At 40.2% G+C, this 20877-nt stretch overlaps 1 protein-coding gene across 1 annotated transcript; it reads right to left on the bottom strand.

Moving 5' to 3' along the window:
* LOC110471142 (sodium/hydrogen exchanger 9B2) lies at nt 1-20539 on the bottom strand. The gene is made up of 12 exons (XM_031504705.2): nt 20208-20539; nt 17513-17612; nt 16157-16340; nt 14674-14844; nt 11874-12016; nt 9965-10092; nt 8897-9072; nt 8258-8364; nt 6978-7127; nt 4556-4664; nt 4252-4388; nt 1-3269 (listed from the first exon to the last, which is right to left on the bottom strand). The coding sequence occupies exons 1-12, from the start codon at nt 20522-20524 to the stop codon at nt 3030-3032; spliced, it is 1962 nt and encodes a 653-aa protein (XP_031360565.1). The 5' UTR covers nt 20525-20539; the 3' UTR covers nt 1-3029.
* Between the last annotated feature and the right edge of the window lie 338 nt (nt 20540-20877).

The raw sequence follows: 20877 nt of genomic DNA, 5'->3' as shown, positions 1-20877 counted from the left end.
TGACAAGTTTTAATTGGTATAGTTTATTCAGGCACTCAGAATTGTGGAAGTGATCTAATGTATAACTGAGAGCACACTGAGGTTAAAGGAACAGGTGAATCCCATTTATGAGATGCTGTTTTGCTGGGGAGGAAGTATTAGAGGCTATCACAAACGAGAGCTCTTCATCAGAGGTTTGCTTTTGTACTTGAGGTTGTGTCCAAATTTAAAGGGCTGTAATCCTTACAACATCACACTTCTGTTATTGAACACATTCCAGATTTGGCATAGTGATCTCTGTGGGAGGATTCTACTTTTTACAAAGCTTTACAAAAAAGTGAACTCCTTTAAAGTCTACTCAAGTAGAACTATTTTATAGTCACTGATGAACTGAACACTATTTCCTCATCTTGTCAGTTAGCTTTACCAACATTACAATTTCCAAATACTCAACCTCCTTTTAAAACTACATTCATTTCACAAAATCATAGAATCAATGAGGTCGGAAAAGACCTCTGAGATCACTGAATCCAGCCTATGACCACCATGTCAAACAGACCATGGCTCTCAGTGCCATGTCCAGTCTTTGCTTAAACACTTCCAGGAAAGATGATTCCGTGGAATCTTGGGCAGGCTATTCTACTGTTTAACAACCCCTTCTGTGAAGGAACTCCTCCTCCTGTCCAACTTAAAACTCCCTTGGTAAAGTTTAAGACTGTCCTCTCATCCTGTCACTGGTTGCATTCTAGAAGAGGCCGACCCACCCAGCTACACCCTCCTGTCAGGGGGCTGTAAGCAGTAAGGTGCCCCTGAGCTGCCTCTTCTCCAGGCTGAACACTCACCCCCAGCTCCCTCAACCACTCCTCACAGGACTTGTGCTCCAGACCCTTCTCCAGCTCCGCTGCCCTTCTCTGGGCACACTCCAGCTCCTCAATGTCCTTCTTGCAGTGAGGGGCCCAGAACTGGACACAGCTCTTGAGCTGTGGCCTCACCAGTGCCGAGTACAGGGGAACAATCTCTGCTCCTGCTGGCCACACCATTGCTGATACAGGCCAGGATGGATGCCCTTGGCCTTCTTGGCCCCCTGGGCACAGCTGGCTCATGTTCTGCTGCTGTCACCAGAACCCCCAGGCCCTTTTCCACTGGGCAGCTTCCCAGCCACTCTTTCTCCTGCTTGTGGCACTGCCTGGGGTTGCTGTGACCCAAGGGCAGCACTCAGCCTTGTTAAACCTCATTCTGTTGGTCTCAGCCCATTGATCCAACCAGTCCAGATCCCCTGCAGAGACTTCCTGCCCTCCAGCAGATCGACAATGCCACCCAACTTGGTGTTGTCCATGAATTTACTGGGGGTGCCCTCAATCCCCTTATCCAGATCGTCACTAAAGATACTGAACAGGACTGGGCCAGGGGGACACCAGGAGTGCATGTGAAGTAGGCAGAACAGGCACAGAGGGCCAGGTATGTCACAATAACAACCAAGCACAACACCCTTAACCATTGCTCCAGCTTCAAACCCATGAGATGCACTTTGAAAGCATCTTCCTTTCAGGTCAGGAGACAAAGCTGAACTGAACTAAAGATGGTACATTCCCAAGGAAGCAGAACAGCAGTGTGCATAGTTAGAGCAATACAGTGTACTTGACAACTGTTCAGGGGACTTACCAAAGAACTTCCTGGTATTTTTATCATTGTGCTGGAACTAAGGGCTATGAAATACAAGTATTTCTCAGGAAGCTTTTCTTCTGCTTAGAGAGTAAGGCTTATACAAAGGCATGCATATACAGCTCATCTGTATGGCATATGACTCTGCAAACAGTAGTGTTAACATCAGGAGTATTTAAGTAGTTAAAAGTATTTTTGCAAATTTTTTGTTTTGCATATAAAAATTTAAAAGCTAAAATAGAAATGATTCTTAGTAATGCCAAAATCTAGACACCATCAAATGTATTCTACACAGTATCCTGTAAAATGAGTTCAGTAAACTGTAGTGTAGAAATCTGCAGGAGAGTGTTTTCCACCTCAGTTACAGCCACAATCTAGTAGCCCCTCCAAAAAATAACAAAGTAAATTCCAGTTTCTGATGGATGCTGTATTGACCCTGTGCCTCAGAATGGAGTTAGCAACAACTTACTTGGAGCCAGAGAGATTTGCTGGTATCTGTCAAGTACCAAATCTAAAAGGCAAGAGCAGGATTTTGATCAACAGAGGTTACTCCTGGTTGTAGGACAGCATATCTCCCTTGACATCATGTTGTGGGAAGGCTGAGCTACACAGGTGAAGAAGCAGCCATCCCAATCCCATACAACCTCCCCCAGTCCTTACAGCCATCCCACAACCCTCATCTCATTTTCAGGCTCCATCCTTCTTTCTGCTGGCACCAACATCTTTATTACCAGTCTATGATGGCCCCAACTGTCTCTTTGAGCATATAAGTACCACTTGCTATACAACCAGACCTGAAAGTCCTTGAAGGCACAAAGGAGTGGCTCAGCTGTGAGGAAGAACAGCAACAGGGAAATGCAAGTTTAGGAACACAGATGAGGAAGGAGAGGGACTCACCAACCAATCAATCAACAATCATTAACCAACTGATGGCAGGACTTGTTCACTATGTATCAGCCATCTCTTACTTGGAAGTTGCTTTCTTTGAGTTGTAGAACTGTGTCATCTCACAGCCCAGTTTCAACCATCAAGAAGTTATTCACATTAGTCCCCATTTTTTTTTTCCTGATATTCTACCTCATGACTCCACTCCATGCCTCAACAATTCTGACCCTCTCCCTGGCCTCACCACCTACACATTTCAAGTAATTCTTGACTGCTAACTTCTCAGTGACTCATTGCCAGGTCATCTTATTCACTGTATGTTCATCTATTTCATCTCAAGGCACCAGCTTCACATAAAAATATTTTATAGAACTCCACCAGGGCTACTTTAAAAATAGCAGGGGTGACTGATAGTTTTAGGTTCCTCCAACACGATTAGACATGCTGTCTTTACTCAACAGAAGTGTCGCAGTTAAAGGACCGGACTGCTGTAGTTGTCTGTCTTACGAAGGTTCACAGGCTTCTGCCTCTTCTCCAACCTCTGCACCTTCCTCATCCTCCTTGCTATTTGTCTGAGCCTTTTGCAGAAGTCTGGGTCCTGCCAAGCCAATAACCAGGGCTCCAATTGGAGCAGTGATCAAGATAGCCAAGAAAGCTACTGTCAGTACATCCATTCCATACTTTTCCAGTTGTTCATCTTGATGTTGTCTTGCTGTATCCAGGGCAAGAGAACCTATTGCAGCCTGCAGAGAAGAAAACATTGCTGAGATGGAGCAAGAAGTAATCTTTAGCAGTGAATGAGGAAAAAAGGGAACCTATCATTAGTCAACATTTCACATAAATTTGACATTTTTAGTACATTCAACACATTTGTTTCTAGGCTGTACATAGCAAAGTAAACATTATATTATACCTATGAGAACAATTTTCACTTGACTATCCTTGGAATTTCCTAAGCTAATGAGTTTATCTGTGTGGTTTCCTCCTGTGAAGAACATTGCTTAGCTGCCATTTTATCCACATTTATGGAGAATATGTGATTAATTAAACTGGCCAGTGTATTGTGTATTGCAGTTGTGAAAAGGCCACACTTCGAGAATGTATTCTGACAATAGTCAACTAGTGGCAGCTTCTGAAAATTCAATTCACTGATCATGTAATAAGCCTTGCCTGTTTTGATTATTAACTTTTGTTTGCAAGTAATCATGCTATTGAGGCAAAGTCTAAATTACTTGACAATCATTGAAATAAAGGAGCAGGAGGAATGTACCTAACCAGAGCCATCTCTATTAATATGGCTCTCAGACTACTCCTTACCAAAATAATCACAAACTGAAACCCATTCTGAGTTCTGATGTGACTGTCCTTGCAGGCATGTCATGTGTAAGAGGGAAATACTTTTACCTTTGAGAGGTCTCAGAATCTGTATGTGAAGGCACAATAATCAGCAATGGCTGAGAAATAGTTAAATTTCCTGTGGTGTATGTACAATTCAGTGTCATTATAAAGAGTAAACCTAGGATGCAAGCAAAATACCTGCACATGGAAAGTTCTCCAGACACTTTTCAAGCAGTTTAAGTCCTTTAGAGTATGAACAGTCAATATTTTATATTCAGCTGTCATTGAGCCTGAGCCTTTCCCTGCTTACTGCTATGCTAGTTACAGAGAGCTTTGCCAAGGAAAAATAGATTTAGCCTGGAATGAAAGTTGTGCTGGATTGTTTACCTGGACAGTGGCTTTGGGAATCCATGCCAGTGAGACAAATATCTTCTCCTTGAAATTAAACCCAGCAAAAGACACCATCAGGAATGTTGCTATGATTCGCACAACTAGGGCAATGCCTAATATAGCAACACAGAGCCCTGCAACAGACAAACACTTGTCAGTACTTTTGTGCATAGGTGCTTCTATTTGCTTTTTCTTTTTTTTTGGTGGGGGGAGGGTCAATCATAGCCTTTGTTTTAGGTTTCTTTATAGAGATTCTTTCAAAGCCAGTAATGAAAGCTGGAAAATTTGTCAATGATCTTACCAACAGTTTCAGGCCTAAGAGATGTAATGGATACTTCTGCTCCAATTAAACCAAAAAGAAAAGGCTGAAAGATATCCCATGCAACTGCCACAATTTTTTCTATTTCCCTCTGCAATAAAAACAAAACGAATCTGTAAATTCACAAAAAGATGGCCAAATAGACACAACAGTTCAGTAATCATAAGACAAAGTGAAAATGTTTCATAAAGATTGTCCAGAACTGCTCCTCTTTCTTTGACCAAATACTACAACATTCAAAATCAGTTGTACACCTTTTGAAGGTCAGACTGAGTCTAGCTGTCCTAATAAATAAATGTTTGATGTTTTGAGAGGAGAAATAAAAAGCACTGGTGTTTGAACAGTAACAGAGTAGCTTGCAGACAAGAGAAGGAAAATAAGTGTTGTTGATTTTCAGTATTTAAAAAGATGTAATTTCAACAGCTTTGCCATGAAGTTTCTGAGCCCTTGGGAACTGCATGCCTAAACATGTTCTTCCATTTGTAGCCAAGCAGAGTCAACACTCTCCCAAGTTTCAATCATGACCTAACTGTTTGCTGCACTCCCTCAGAGGCCTCTCTCCATGTCAGCAGAAGCAAGTCTGAAATCACATAGCAGCAACAAGTGCTGAACTTTCCACTGCAATAGAGTATAAAGGCAAAACCATCTTTTCTCCTCATGTTTGAGCTTTACACAATTTTCCTAAAACAACTCCTGACAGGGTAAACAGGAATCTTCCACTTACATGACAAGGTACACACAGCATATCAAATAGCACTTGTCTTTTAATTAAGTGGGTTCTACGATAGCAAATGAGCCTTCAGGCAGGAGTGTGCAGAAAATGTAAGTGCAGTGCTCTGTCACTTAATAATCAATCCAGGGCGTAGACATGTCCCATTATTGGTATTCTCTTTGGGACTGATTCTGCAACATGTCTTGCTCTTCTGTCAAGGAATAGTAGGTTACAGTAACACAAAAACTTCTGTAACCTTGAAGAAAATGAGGTGGAAATATATATAAATATTTTTTTGCCTCATTTCTCCTTGTTATTTCACCCTTTTCAGTTTGGGCAAAATAAAATAAAATTTTTTTTAAAAGCCCTCCAAAATCCCCTCTTTATGGATTTCAGCCTATTTATTGCCCATCTGACTGTTCCAGGAATAGGTTCCATGTTCATTGTTCTCTGTAGACAGTGTTTGTTAAGTGCCTTCCACCATGGACTGCACAGTGGGAGGCAGTGGACTTTGAGAAGCTCAGCACAAAAACCATGGTAACATACTGAGTACACAGACACCTCTAGCTTTATCTGAGAAAAAAAAGAGAGCTAAGGCATTTGACATCAATATATTTAAAGCCATGAAGCTTCATTCACAGATCAAAATAATTTAAACTAAGCCTTTATAGACTGCATATACTCTTTTAAGGTCCTTCCTCCCAAAATGGTTTAAAAGCTTTCCAGGAGAGAGCTTTATCAGTTGTAATGTCCTTAACTACTTAAGACCCAAGAAGAGTTTTTCATCCTTTAAAATTGGACAATCTTAGTTTCTTTTCATTGTTATAACAAACCTTGGTGTCTTTGTAAAGTCATGGTCAAGATGGGGATAATAACATGGACTGTAGTATATCTAACCCCCTATCCTTTTTCTTCCCCTTCTTCTACTGAATGTCACAAAGCTGTAGTTGTGGACAGAAAGATGCCCTCAAAACATTAAATGTAGATGGGTATAAAGCAGAAGAGGTAGTCAGACATAGCAAGGTACAGAAAGGCAGTGAGGCAGCAGCAGTAAGATGAAGTAGGCTAGTACCTAGGAGAAAGTGACTAAAAAACAGTCTTTTGTATGGCCTTGTATAATTATTTATTGTGTGCACCCTGCTTTCTAAGTTATCCTAATTACACTGGCTAGGATTTGGGAAAGATGAGAAAGGATATTTAATCACTGCTTTTCATTTCACCTCCTCCAAACCACAGAATACCCTAAGGGTATTCAGGCCATGTCCACAACTGCATTCTGGACACCCATTTGTAAGCTTCACCATAAAGTGACTGTGTACAGACACTCACAGAGCTGGGAATTGAAGCTTTGGATTGCTACTGTCAAATGCCTTCACAACTAAGTCTCCTTCATATGCTTTAAGATGTCTAAGAAAAGCTGAGCATTTCTCAATTCTCAATATGTATTGGCATACATATTGCTCTACTGACATACATACTTTCTGGCCTGAGAAAAACTAAAGACTTCCTAAACAAATTTGGAATGTTCTGCTTGGTTTGGTTGGGTTTTATTTTGCTTGTTTGTTTTAAATCTGTACACCCTCTAACGCTTCACAAATATACTATTACCACTTCTGACAGAAATTCAAGCTCCTGTCAGACTGTACATTCACCAGACTTTGGAAAAGATATGCTTCTTATGTAAAAATTCACCTTTTCATCAGACCATCCCACACCTGCAACAAAAGCTAAGACTAATGTGCAAAGCCCTCCTGATCCAGGGAAGCCAAAGTATATACTGCCAAAAACAGCAAACATGGACAGTCCAAGTACAAAATATGATCTCTTCCATGCCAAAGATGCCTGCAGTGAAGGAAAGAGACAAACAAAAAAGTTAATTTCTTTCAGAAATGGGGGAAAAAGTTACACTCCCATTAATTTTGCAAACAAGAACTTGAAAATTAAAAATTTATAATTTTTAAGGAATCAAAGCTTCCACGTGAGACTTGAACTGCTCAGTTGGATTGAGGATTCTTTTCAGACATTAATTCCTAAGAATACAAATTTTCAAAATGTGGTTTTTTTTCCTCTACCCATCCAAATTCTTATTGCCACTAGGCTATTTTTATCACAAGGAACATGATGCTCTGTTCTAGCAGCTCTGCCTCAACTCTGCGGTAGGAGGATTTTCTACCTGTGTAGTCAAGTCTTACAACAGTTTATCCAAGGAAAGGTGAAATCTTTGCCACCAGATGTTTTTAATGACAAATCAAACATTTGCCAGGAATAATCTAGTTTTATTTCATTCAGTCCCACAGCAGACAGTTATCTACCATTGTTCCTAATTTCTATCCATTTAGCTCTTGTATCACACTTCTTACATTATTTAGTAAGAAAATTTGATGCCACTGAGGGCAATAGATGCTCTGAATACTGACTTTGACAGTCCAGAGCGTATCTGCATTCTTCCACAATTTTCTGTTCATTTAATTACACCTTGATAGAAAATTAATTTACCACTTTCTATAAATGTAATTTTTATGGAAAGTAATACCTTACAATTAATACTGGCAATCACTTAAAACCTCTAATACATCTGCTTTATTAGTTTTTAATCTTAGCCTACTGGATACATCTTAAACAAGTAAATGTGTTCTGCATCAATCTAATAAAGTATTATTTTACTGTCTCAAATGGGTATCAGAGGCTTCCTCCATTTCTACTCTCTTCAATGAGAGCAGGATGGTGAGCTGGATTCCAAACTTCCATCAGGAAGGACTATGAGATCATACATTATTATTGGTGCAATAAATAAGTAATCACCTTTAAAACACATTCTCACTTGATAGGTTAGCAATCTGGAAGCTGCTAGCACTGTAAAAAGCTTTCCCCAAAGCCAGCTTCACAGGAAGGTTGGAAACCAATAACTAAGGAAAATAATCCCTTAGCAAAGGATCACTTGACTGTAATTTTTTTTTAAACTAGGTTTTTACCTGATCATGGCTTGGGAAGTATCGAATAAACATTCCCAGAATTCCCCCAGCTGCTATGCCAACAGTGACCTCCAGCACTCCGCGGAGCACGTTGTACAAAGTAGAACCTATTTCGCAAAAGGAAAACATATTCAGTAGCCATCCACAGACCCTCACTCAAACCATGCTCTACACCTATGAGGGTGATACCAGGACAGTGTCTGCCTTAAATTACTTGGGGCAAAGGTATTCAGGAGGGAACCTATGGGCCTGAAGGAACTGGATGGTGCAACTTCCTTTCTCTGAAAGCTCATGCCAAGAAAGTGTGCAAGAGAAGCCAGAGAAAGAGCCACTGTAAGAACATTGCCAAACCCAGTGAAATTTCCAAGCATTATGTTGGGCATGCAGGGCCCAGACTTGGTAGCTAAGGGAGCAGTAATGGAAAAAATGCTCTCTGAAAGTTATTGTGACCCACAACTCAAAGCTGACAATGTTACACTAACTCTTGAACATGAGTAATTTCCATCTCAGTATTTAAGGCTATACATGAATTTTATAACAAGATGCCATTAAGTTACAAACCAGTCAGCTATAACAGACCACACATTCTCCAAAATATCACTGTTCTGCATTTAATCATGTACAAATTAACCAGCATACCAGAAGAGAAAGCCATCCCAAGGCAAGTGTTGAAGCCTGTGATAGCCAGAATGTCATCAATGCTGCCAGCTGCCATTAGCAAAGTTGGGACACCTTTCTCCACCCCATATCCCCCAGCTTGTAAAATCAGCATGGAGGGAACCACCACAGCAGGGGAGACTGCACCTAGAACAAAACTGAAAACACATAGGTTCAGCATCTCAAAAAGAAAGCACTGAACTAAAAAAACTTCAAAATGTTCTGACCTTAATTCTTTTGAAGTATAAATAAGTATACCTTTATGTAAAGCATTTTCCTGACCCTTCCCCTCTAATTACAAGCATGGATATTTCTATGTGCATCTGCACTCAGCTTTCACTTTCTGCCCAACTCAGTAACATTAAAAGTAAAGGGCTCCACAGACTAAATCTGGAGTCTACACTGCAGGCCAGTTGTGCTCCCTGATAGACACCTTGACTGTCCCATCTGGAAACCTTGTCTAGACATGCTTATGACACAGTAGCCCAGTTCCTTCTCATAAAATTCAGTGTGTGTCAGAGAAGGAGTTCTAGAATATGGGTCTGGCCCAAGTCCACGAATTTAGATAATAGGGCTAGATGGAAAAGGTCTTCTCTCAAGGATGTTACTCGAGAATGTACTATGCCATATCCTTATCCTTGACTTGTGACAGGAAGGCTGTCCTATGTGCATCTCTCTGTGTGGAATTTCTGAATTCCAGTATGAAGATTCTCCAAACTGTGGTATAATTTTCTGTCCCTAAAAGCCTCCTTTGTTGTGGTTCAAGACTCAAAAGGATTGCACCATCCTTCTTTCTTCAAGTGCTCAGGTCACAAACACAGAAGAGTAATGATGCAAGTACTCCTCTGCAGTCTGAAAATATGACCTTTATGTAGGCCACAGAACCAGACATAAAAGGTAGGCAGAAGACCAGAGGGGCTGAGCACAGCCTCCCAAATGACACTGAACTGAGGTGTCTGCTTGGCACAGAGAACCAACCTCAGCTGGATCATTGAGCTGCAGCCTGGAAACTGGCACTTTTGTCTTACAGGAGAAAAGGCAATACATTACCCTAATATAAATCCCCACTGCCATGGCAAATGCAGGAACAAGTAGGCAAGGACAGCAGCTGTGCCTGTTTCTGAGAGGCATGGTCCGAAAGCAAGCCGTAAACAGACAGCTTTGAGCTTCTTAAGAGCCTGCAATCATACAGGCACAATATAGTGTCAGTACCCTTGGCTTCACAGAGAGGAAAAACATTTACAATCTGATATGGCTTGTTAAAGAATCCTGTCTGAGATGCATATAGGACATGACATGGCCTAAACTACAGATAACCCCAAGCCCAGCCAGATTTGGATATAAAATTTCAAGTGTGGCAGTGAATCTAGGCTTGATAAGGTTCCTGAATGTCACGGGAAGGAGTAACAGAAAATTCTGTTTGGCTTCTTGTCATTTGCTCCATCCATAAAAGATTTTACTGTAATCCCAGAAGTTGCACAAGCACCTCCAAAAATTGCCCCAAAATCTATGAACAAATCATGAAAAGTTGCAGAACTATGTTGACTTGACACAAGGATCCAAGCATCTTTCAGCTGTCTGTCTCTCACTTGATATTCAGAGATTAAGTTTGTTTTGGCTCAGCAACTTTTAAAAAAAATTCTAAATTGGCATAATTGCACAATTTGCTTCTAAGAGCTGTCTTTAATATCTAGTCACAAACATGAGCCTGCTAGGACAGGTCCCTAATTTTGACATGAAATTAAAAAAAAAAAAAAAAAAAAAAAAAAAAAAAAAAATCAGTGAGCTCCACTTTTTACCAGTCCAGTTTATTCCAGCATAATCAGGACTGAGAAGAGAAACTGACTTCTTTGTCTTCAGAGTTTTCATTACATGAGGAACAATTGTAACTGCATCGAAGCATTACCACACACAGAGTCCAAGTGACAGTTTTCTTACCACATGGAAGAAAAAGGAGTCAAAAATTAAGTTCCCTCAGAAAAAAAAAGGTGTTATGAATAGAAAGAAATGCAGTCTCACAGAACTAGGCATCCAAGCTGCGTCAACAACACACAGTTCATGCTCCTACAAGCCTCAACGTCTTGGAAAATAAGATGAGGATAATATAGGAAAACAGGTATTTTCCAATATTAACAAAACCTTATTTTCCTAAGTAACTGCAGCATTGGCAACTCTGTAGTTTTTCTTGGTTAAGAGAAATGAGTTTAGATGTTCTAAACTACCCATACTTTATCTAACTTTTATATAAACTTTGAGTGGTTCCTTCAACAGGGAGGGGCCAGTATGGTACAGCTGTAATTCAGCCAGCTCATTTTGAATAAGCAAAACCTTGACTTCATCAAGTTATGAAGTATCACATTTCTTAGGGTGCAGAGACTACTTTTTGTTCACAGGACTGCTACAGGCTTCATTGTGATGAGAATCATTGTTTCAGTAGTGCAGCAGGATTCATCTTTGCAATTAACATATTTGCATTAAAATGGCAATGATTAAAAAAAAAGTTAAAGTCACACAGGGTTTACACTTTTTTGATTGGTTGGGATTTTTGGATTTCTGGCCACACAAAAACATTCTCTTTCAAGGACTGAGGATCCCTTGCATTGTTTCAAATTTTCAGTATAAACTAACAGGGAGTTTGTCAGGGAGCATAAACTCTTCCTGACAGACCATGACAGTGCACACATCCACAATATGTTCCACTCACAAAATTCAGGAAATTAAAATGATCATAAAATCTTTTTTTTTTCAGATTTTTTTTTTGCTGGCTTGCCTACTGTACAAATCCAGCTGCCAATATTAACATACATATAATTATACCACAGAAATGATGCTTTCTGTAATGATCTAATCTGCAGATGCTCCAAGACTGAGCAGTTCAATATTCTTAATGGAATAAATTATTCAATTTCTTTTTATTGCTGTTATATAGTGTACCACACACAAATGGCTGGTGCCATACCTTTGGATCCAGGCCGAGTCCTGCTCGGGTCAAGATAATGGAAAGAGCAATATTCCTCAGTGCTGCAGACCAGCGTAGGTTTATCTGGACAAAGTTACTGATGAACGGGGTATTTCTGATGAGGAAACCAGCAAGTAGCATCCCTTAAGTCAAAACAAATAAGCTCCTGTCAAATGAATTTTCATTGCACAAGAAAAGCTTGCAGAGCACCCTTAAAAATAGACACCATATCATGTTTTTATGAGAGAAAAAGAAACAATTTGTATTCCGAATTATTAGCCGTGTTTTAACAATGGGACTGAGGCATGAGAAGAGATAAACACATTTAAAGCAGTGAAAGTGGCCTCAGAACACAGCTGGTCACCAATAAATAAATCATTAGGATGCTGATACACAGCTTTAGTCTGAGCCAAAAGAACTCAGCTTTGTTTACCAGGTGCAGGTCATACTTAGCAAAGACACCTCTGCATTCTTAGAGATTTTTTCTTGTTAGCTTGTTTAAATACAAAAATAGGAAGATCATCTAATATTGTGTGTTTATCTCAGAAGTTGGGAATCATCTTAGGTGTAAGAAATGCAGGTATCACAGGAACCATAATGCTGCAGTCATTAGGAAATATAATCTAAACCAGCTCATCATGGACTAACAAACATTTTAAAGTGCTCTGGCAATGAGACTCTTACACAAAAAAGGGGCAAAAAAGGGAAGGGAAATCAGAAACTTTGTTTTATCCTCTATTTGAGCTACTTGCAAGACACAACATTTTACAAATATTATTAAAACTGTCCAAGCAGAGACTTCCTGAAAGGCTATTGAAGCCATAGCTCTGGAAGGATATGGAAAAGTACTGGAAAAGTTGACTTTAAATATGGACCTACAGAGGATTCATTGTGAGTCCTGATGATTCAAATATACATTTTTGTGGCATAATTTTATATTAGGCATGTTTAGAAACAGGAAACTAAAAAAAGACAAAAAGTAAACAAATCACTGTGTTCAGGTTGGCCTCAGCTCAGTGTGAGCCTTGACTGTGAACTTGATTTGTCACAGGACACTCTAAACTTTCAGACATTGTCCTTTCTACCACCTCTCAGAAAAACAGTATCATCATTAATTTCTGGGACCTCATGGCAATTATATATGGCTGGCACTGTTCACATGCTCTTTGCAACATTTAGAGCTACCCTGATCTGGGAATCTACTTAACAAAGCAAAAAATCTCCACCTCAAAGGATATCTCAGCTGATTTGCTCTGTGCTTCTTGCTGCAGAAACCTCTCTGCAACATGCACCCAAAATATATTATGTGGCTGTTTCAGTACCAATTTCACTCCTTTCTTCCTGAGAGAGAGGCTTACAACAAGGTGCTTAAATGCTCAGGCAGCCACCTTACACTCTACTGGACCTTAGCAAAAGTGGGTTATAGGTATGTAAGAGCACGTGGTTTGTATTTTAAATGCAAAACCAGAATATTCACAGACATTGCCTGTCTTGTCTTCTGAGTCATAGATTTCTCCAGTTTTCCTCAAAGACTGGGGATCAGAACAATTAACTCTGTCCTAAACAACTCAAGAGACATGTGCTGTCATGCTGAAGTTTCTGTTGTCCAGTATTACCTGTCTGACAAGCAGTTTAAGTGTTCAACTCATAGCTTTTAGATACAGATGTAATTAAAAACTCCCAAACAAACAGAACCCAAATGGTCAGAAAGACTTTTATTTGTTTAAGAGGGGTGTTAACTTAGAAAGGGCAGAATCCCCATCTGTGACATTCCATGTTCATACTGCAGGCATGCATGCCATATGCAAAACCTCCCTCCCTCTCATTTGAATTTTTTTCCTCTGGTGAAATTAGGCAGCACAAGAGCACACACACTGCCTGGACAGAGCCGTGTGTGGATCTCCTGTGTCAGGCACAACACCAGCAGTGCAGGCTACAGTCACACCTGGCCATTGCAGGCCCACCCCGCCGAGGAGTTTTACTGTCTGTCAGCAGCTTTACTCATTCCTGCACTAAAGATAGCAAGGGGACAGCATATAGCTGGTGAGAAGAACTTGGAGCTTCATTGCCAGCTTCACTGACATCACAGCACTTCAAAATATTGTACTCATCTAAGCAACTACAAAACCTCCTATAGGAATCAAACCAGGAAAGATTTTAAATATGTCAGAATTAACATGATTTTCATCTCCCATTTCTATTTTGCATTTCTATGTAAGATAAAATAGGATGCTGATGTGAAAAAAAAAAGTTTATGATTGAATCAGAATAACTCTCTGCAGAAGAATTATTCCTTGTTGTAATTTTATTTTCTCAGGTTTTAATTATCTTGAAATAAAGGAAGGAGAAGAAAGAAATCCTTTGGACTTCCAGTAGTAGGGAATTGCTGTAACGTTTTCTTAGGAAAACATTTTCATTATGTGAGGTACTAAAGAAATAGCAGTAATTTTTCAAGGAGATTACTATTCCACTGTAAAATGATGTCTGGATTGATATTCCTGTTTGGTAAACTTAAAACCCAAATTTAAAGTAACTGTGACAGAAGGACAATAAACTGAGTCTGTAGGCAAACAGCTCTCTGATCCACATAGAATTAAGAAGAGAGAATTAGTTAATTTCACCTGAGCCAGTCTGAGCAATTTTGCACCTTTCCAGAGAGGACCAGAAATGTAATTTGGAAAAGCTACAGATTTTGAATGTGACACAGCTTATTTGTTCCCAATCCAAACCCATACAAATACTACTTGATGGTTTAAACAACACAAAATATGCAGGAAGAAAAGAAGGAAGGATATCTTACCCAGAAGAGCAGGGAGAGGGGGTAGTGTTCGTATTTTAATGAATCCAAAAATTTTACCTCCAATGACAGCAAAGAAATAAAGAAACAGAATTCCAAAGAGATTTCCACCTGGGAGACACTCAGCCCCAGTTATGGACCAAACCACAGCCCAAACCAGGACCACAAATGCAACTGGAACAAACAAAAAAAAATAATATTTAATAATCTCTCAACAACAACTTTACTGCTGGATCACATTTTTTTTTTGCTATTGAAGAAAAAAATTACTATGACTTTTTAGAAATGAAATTACTTACCTTAAAAATTAATCATAATGCAGTTAATCTTTGAGGGTCCTTAGACTGATGTTCTCATTTTATAGATGCTAGAATATTTTAAAATTGCTAACAGGAACATCATTAAATATCAAAATAAATTTAGTGAGCCTTGGTCTGCTGTGAAAAAGTACTTCACAGGTTCCAAACTCACAGGAAACACATTCACTAATTTATCTTGTATTTGCTTATTTTCCTTCAGCTACTTCAGAACCACAGTAAAATCTACTGTTGAACAGTCTAGCATATCTTTGAACTGATGAATGCAGCTCCAGTCTAATTTTTAAAAGAACTGAAGTATAATTTTTTGGCTGAATGGGTTTGTGCACTACATTGTTATCTCTGGGAAAAAAAATGGTGAAGAGGGTCATGTCTCTGGACATCTGGAGTACAAATACTTCCCTTGATACAGCCATCAAAGCAGGATAATATAGAGGGGAAAAAATCCTGAAAAATATTATGAGAACAGTGTGTGAAAATATTATGAAGCATGCAAAAACATTATGCTCTTTCAAGGTTCACCAATCTGTTCCAACAGTTGCCCAATGAAAACAGGCATGCATGCATGCATGTAAAACAGAAGACTGAAGGAGAAGAAAAAAATGTGATGAATAAATGTCCTGCATTTTCAGATTGGAGTTTTCTTAATCTTACTTGAGGGTGATGGGTGGCAAAGGAAGACCATTAGATTTCCAAACATAAAAGCCTAAGAATTCCAAGTGGCTGTGGAAGCAAAGACACATGAAAAGTCTTTTGTTAGGAAAAATATTAAATAATTGGCTCTCTTTTGGGAGCTTTCAGTTTAGCACAAATTCTAAGGAAAATAGTTCCGTTTGCCTTGTAGTGAGGACTCTTGGCTTTGCAAGCCTGTGGTATTAAGGACAAACTATCAAGACAAAAATTAGGAGGTCTTTTTTCTGATAAAAACAGTTTGCAGTGCAAAAACATACCTACCAGAGTAAACATATGAGACTAGAGAGACAAAAACTGTACATTCAAACCTTTGTTTCATCTTTTTTATTCCCTCTGGCTAAAACATTCAAATAATGGTGTGAGAAGTAAAACACGGCTACTTCCATTCATTATTTTTAAGGACAGGAGACAGATATAATCCCATTCAGAGAAACAAGTACTTCTCATTTTAATTAAACTCTGTCTCTCTTACCTACCATTTGTCACTGTTTGGGCCAGTAAACCCTGAGGAGGACAAGCAAATATTTGCCTCCATGCCCTTGCAGGAACTGAAGGCCCTGCTGTAGGTTCTGGAGGTTGCTGAGTGCAGTGGTTCAAGAGAGCAGTTTCTTCTGTTTGTGCATTCCCATCAGTACCTTTGGCTCCTGCTGTTGGTCCCTGCTGAAGGCAAACAAGGAGACTCCCTCAGAAGTGGCACTGTATGTATTTGAAGTAGTGTGCACCACCTGAAGTCAGCTGAGATACACTGGATCCATACTGGCTACAGGTGACCACATTAACTGAACAACCACTATAAGAATGCCCAGCTTTGATGTTATTTTTTGTACTTCTGGCCCTGTGTTTGTTTTTTTTGCGCGGCACCAAGAACTGCACATGAGAAATTGCAGGACATTTGCCTTTTTATCTGCACCTGACAGGGCTCCTGTCCCAACAGATATAGCACCTGTGCAGTAACAATATTTGCATATTTGATGAAGAAACAATAATAGCAGGCCAGGCTCAGCTTGTCTTGTGTACAAAACTAAACACTTATTAATATTTTCTACAGTTTGATAAGGTTATGCTTCCAGACTGGATTTCACAGTAGAATGAATGATTTGCATCATTCCAGGGAGATGGTAGTTTTAATATAATTCCTAAATAACTACTCTTGCAAAGCCTTGAACCAAAAAACAAAACAAAACTGAAAGAAATAGCATAGCTGGCCAGCACAAGCTTTACTCACATGATCCATTGCTGGAAGGCTCAAGCTGATAAGTCAAAGTAGATATGCAGAAATACTGTAACTGGGAGTCATTCCTTGAAGCTGTTCTCTTATACTGGTACACTACTTGTCCATATTTATAACCAAAGCACTTTTTGACCATTTTTGGATATGTCTCACTTAATTTTAGCATTATTTTTGACAAGTTAATCATCTGCCTTTCGTGTATGATTATTCATGTCAGCATATTGTCATACTGTAGACATGGAATTCTGCTTATAATGCGGTTTGGCCCTTCTTCAGGATTAGTTCCACATTTCTGATTATTTTTCTGTTTCTTCCCTCTCTCTCTCTCTCTCTATATATATATATATATATATTATATTCCTTACTCAGAGTCATGAATGGAACATAAATCTCATGAGTTTTCAGCATGGAGTTACTTGTTTACCCCATGATTCTATGATCACCATGTGCATAAGGATGTGTCATATTGATATCTATATGAGATACACTCAATACTATGTGCTTACTTTTAAGTGCCTTTTACGTTAAGAATTTCATTCTTAAAAAGGAAAAGGAGGATTCTGTCTTACTAGAACGATACTTTAGGATCCTAGTTAATTACCTCATTTTGCTCATGCATGGGAATCATGTCATTTCTCTCACATACTGACGGTTGAGAATCTTCACTGTCCTTTACATCTTCCCTTACCATTGTTGCAAGCCTAAAGAAAGAAATAAAGGTGAAAAAGTTAAAGAGAAGCAAATAAACATTGTTTTCCAAATGGGTGACTTCTCAGTGATGTCTTTTCCCCACAGACCACATGGAAAAATCCTCTGCCCCGTTTCAGGATTAATGGTGTCCCTCTGTATGCTGTACCTAAGAATAAGAGACAGAAACTAACTGAAGAACAGTATTAAGCTTAGAAATTCAAGCACAAAAAACAAACAAACAAAATCCCCCAAAACCCCCCCTGAGTTTTAGAATCACAGTTATCTGTGATAACCTCTTCATTCCTTCTTAAAACTATGGCTGTAATTTTTATCTATTTATGCTTCCTTTCAGTATATAATAACCTTTATTTGCTGTCAGCACCGCTCAGGACCATTAGTTCTGAAAGTGTCACAGGTCCTGTGTACATGTGTCAGTACAAGTGACATTTAATGAAGTTAGAACAACAACAGTTTCTAAAACTCCAAGAGGTTTATAAAACTTGAGGAGGGGACACTCTCCCCCTTACTCAAGCCTGATTCATCCAGGTTGATTTTCAGAGGAATTTTAACAATGTGTTTCTATTAGATGCTACTAGTTACAAAGATACTGACTGAGTATCTAAGAAAGTGAAAATGCCTGTTTGAATAAAGATCAGGACTTTTCACAGCTTGCAACCTGATTAAACATGGCTCTTTTTTTACTCATTATATCCCATGGAGGTACTTCTCAGACTCGGAAGTAAGATCCAAGTAATTTGTGGATAGTTATCATTGTATTTGCTCAACTCTAACTGGTCCACTACTTGTCCCATAGATTCTAACAAGAGACATGGCAGTGTACTGTTTTGTATGTCAGATATTTTGTGGTGCACATATTTACTGTAGTTTCACAAGTGTGAGCCATCAAAGGGGGGGCAGGCATACTTCTGGAGACAAGGCTTGATAGTGTTCTCTCTTAGAGCAAAGGCTGGCATATATTCTCCATCAGCTAAATTTCTTTCAAGTCTTTTACACTGCTCTGGCCATATAAAACACCAGTGAAGTTAAGCCAGAACTTCTGAGCCAAGAAATTCCTTTCTTGCTAGATGGTTGGAAGTAAGTCAGAGCTGATTCTCACAATTATCAAGCCTTGAGTTTAAAATGAAATATTTGATATTTGGGAGGGGCTGATACCATAAAGACAAGGGCCATTCTAACACCTATGAAGTTTTGTTTGAGCTCTTCTGATATGAAACTCGCCTGAGGCATGACCAAGGCACAGCAGAAGAATACAGAGTTATAGGCTAACACTTTCAATGTGTTATAAGTTAATGGTTTTGCTTTTTTCCCCTTTCTTATTTAAAGGTAAAGTGTTTATTAACTCAATTTTCAGTACTTTTCTGTATTTTTAATTAGTATTTGCAGAACCAAATGGTTGTGATTTTAGGGTTTTTTTAATGACATCAGTAATACTTTCAGTTTTGGGTGGTTTTTTTTTTTTTTTTTTTTTTTCATTCTTTCATTGGGACTGGGAATCCACAAATGCCAATCCTCCTAACTGGAACAGAAAGTATCAGCAACCTACCAGTGCCTCCCTCCTTCCCTTCACTGACCACTTTTCCCAGGGTGGATTCACGTACTTAATTTTGCACTTGGTTTGTGTGCAAGCAAAGGACAGAAAGATATTGTTCTCCATCCAGCTTGGCACAGGCAACATCCCAGATCAGTCACATAGCAGGTGACACAAAATTAATTAATACTTCTAAGAGTTAATTAATTTATTAATACTTCTGAGAATGTCAAGTCCACCTCACCACAGCTTCAGCTCCTGAAAGTGCTGCTCACAGCAGAGTGTGGGACAGGCAAGATGGACTAAGCAGGGATATTGAATGTTTTGCTTAACAGGAATGGTTTCAGGGAATGAATAAGGAATCTAACAGTGCTGTCCTTACTTGGTTTGTGGCAGATCTTCACTCTGTTGGCAGGATCAAGAACCTACTTCCAAGAACTGTCCTTTGGAGCAACAGGACCAAAGTGAGTAGTTAGTGTACTCATGTTAGCATGGGTCTTTTGGAAGTTCACAGGTTTTGGGATTTTTTGAGGGGAGGGGGGTTTTGGTTTTTCAATTTCACCTTCCATGCCAACAAAAATCAGTGACTGAGAAATCACTGAGAGGAATTTATACCTCAGGGTAAAGGCCCATCCCATGGAGACTAGCCAGTAATAGACCCATTTTAGTACCTCCCTGTAAAATGCACTCTTCTCGTTTTGAAAGCAGAAAGGTTTGCATATATCCTCTGGTTTCAGTTGTTTTTGAATGGGTAGTGAGGGAGAGCTGACAGGCACGGCACGTGCATGCCTATGGCGGGAGCTCCGCTGCCTCGGTGCCTCTCAGCGTTCCGCTTTGCACACACACGGTACAGAAAGCCACGCAGACGAAATACCGCAAACACCACGCAGCAACGGGCAGAGCAAACAACGATTAAAACACCCAAACCATCATTATTCACAAAAAGGCGCCAAGCAAACCCGGGAGCAGGCTCCTGCCCGCCACGCCCGCTCTCCGTTCCCACCCCTCCTGCTGCAGGGGATGGGAGGCAGCGCGGCCAGAGGGGCCCGAAGCTCACCTGCGGCACGGCGGGGCGCCCAGCCGGGACCCGCTCCTCCCGCGCAGCCCCGAGCGGGACAGCCCGCTGACGGCTCCGGCTCCTCCTCCCTCGCTGCTGCTGGAGCGACAGGCCCTCCTCCGCAGCCACAGCCCCGCCAGGCCGGAGCTGCCGCCGGGGATGCCGCCGAGGGCTCCCGCGGGCCCCGCTGCGGGCACCGCGGGAAGCGCGGCAGGAGACGGCCGCGTCCGAGCTCTCAGGTGGTGGGAGCGATGGACCAGACCTGAGCCAAGATTTTTGTCTCTTTCGTAGCCAGTCGCCCATGAGACTCGCTGCATCCAGTACACACGAAAAAGGCTTTCTGTGCTGCCTTTCCCATGGCTGTGGGAAGATGCATGGGGAGCCACACGCAATCCTTCAACCCAGACTACAGCACTGGAGGACTTGGAGATTTGGTGCAAGCAAAGGGTAAGGAGCTAATGCTGATTCTGCTCTGACAAAATGCACTGGCACAGGCAGGAGAATTAAAAACCAAACCCAACCAACCAATCTCCAAAACCACCCCGAACAAACACAACTTGCATATGTTCCCATCCCGGCATTTTGACTTCTTAAAGATAAAGCAAGTTCATCCACCTTATTTGTAAGTGCACATGAGGTAACGAGATGTTCTCTCAGACCTTCTCTTTTT

The sequence above is a fragment of the Lonchura striata genome, chromosome 4, assembly GCF_046129695.1.
Source record: "Lonchura striata isolate bLonStr1 chromosome 4, bLonStr1.mat, whole genome shotgun sequence".
In the NCBI taxonomy this organism is placed as follows: domain Eukaryota; kingdom Metazoa; phylum Chordata; class Aves; order Passeriformes; family Estrildidae; genus Lonchura; species Lonchura striata.
Note: the sequence above shows the minus strand (reverse complement) of the source record. Positions and strands in the feature narration are given on the sequence as shown.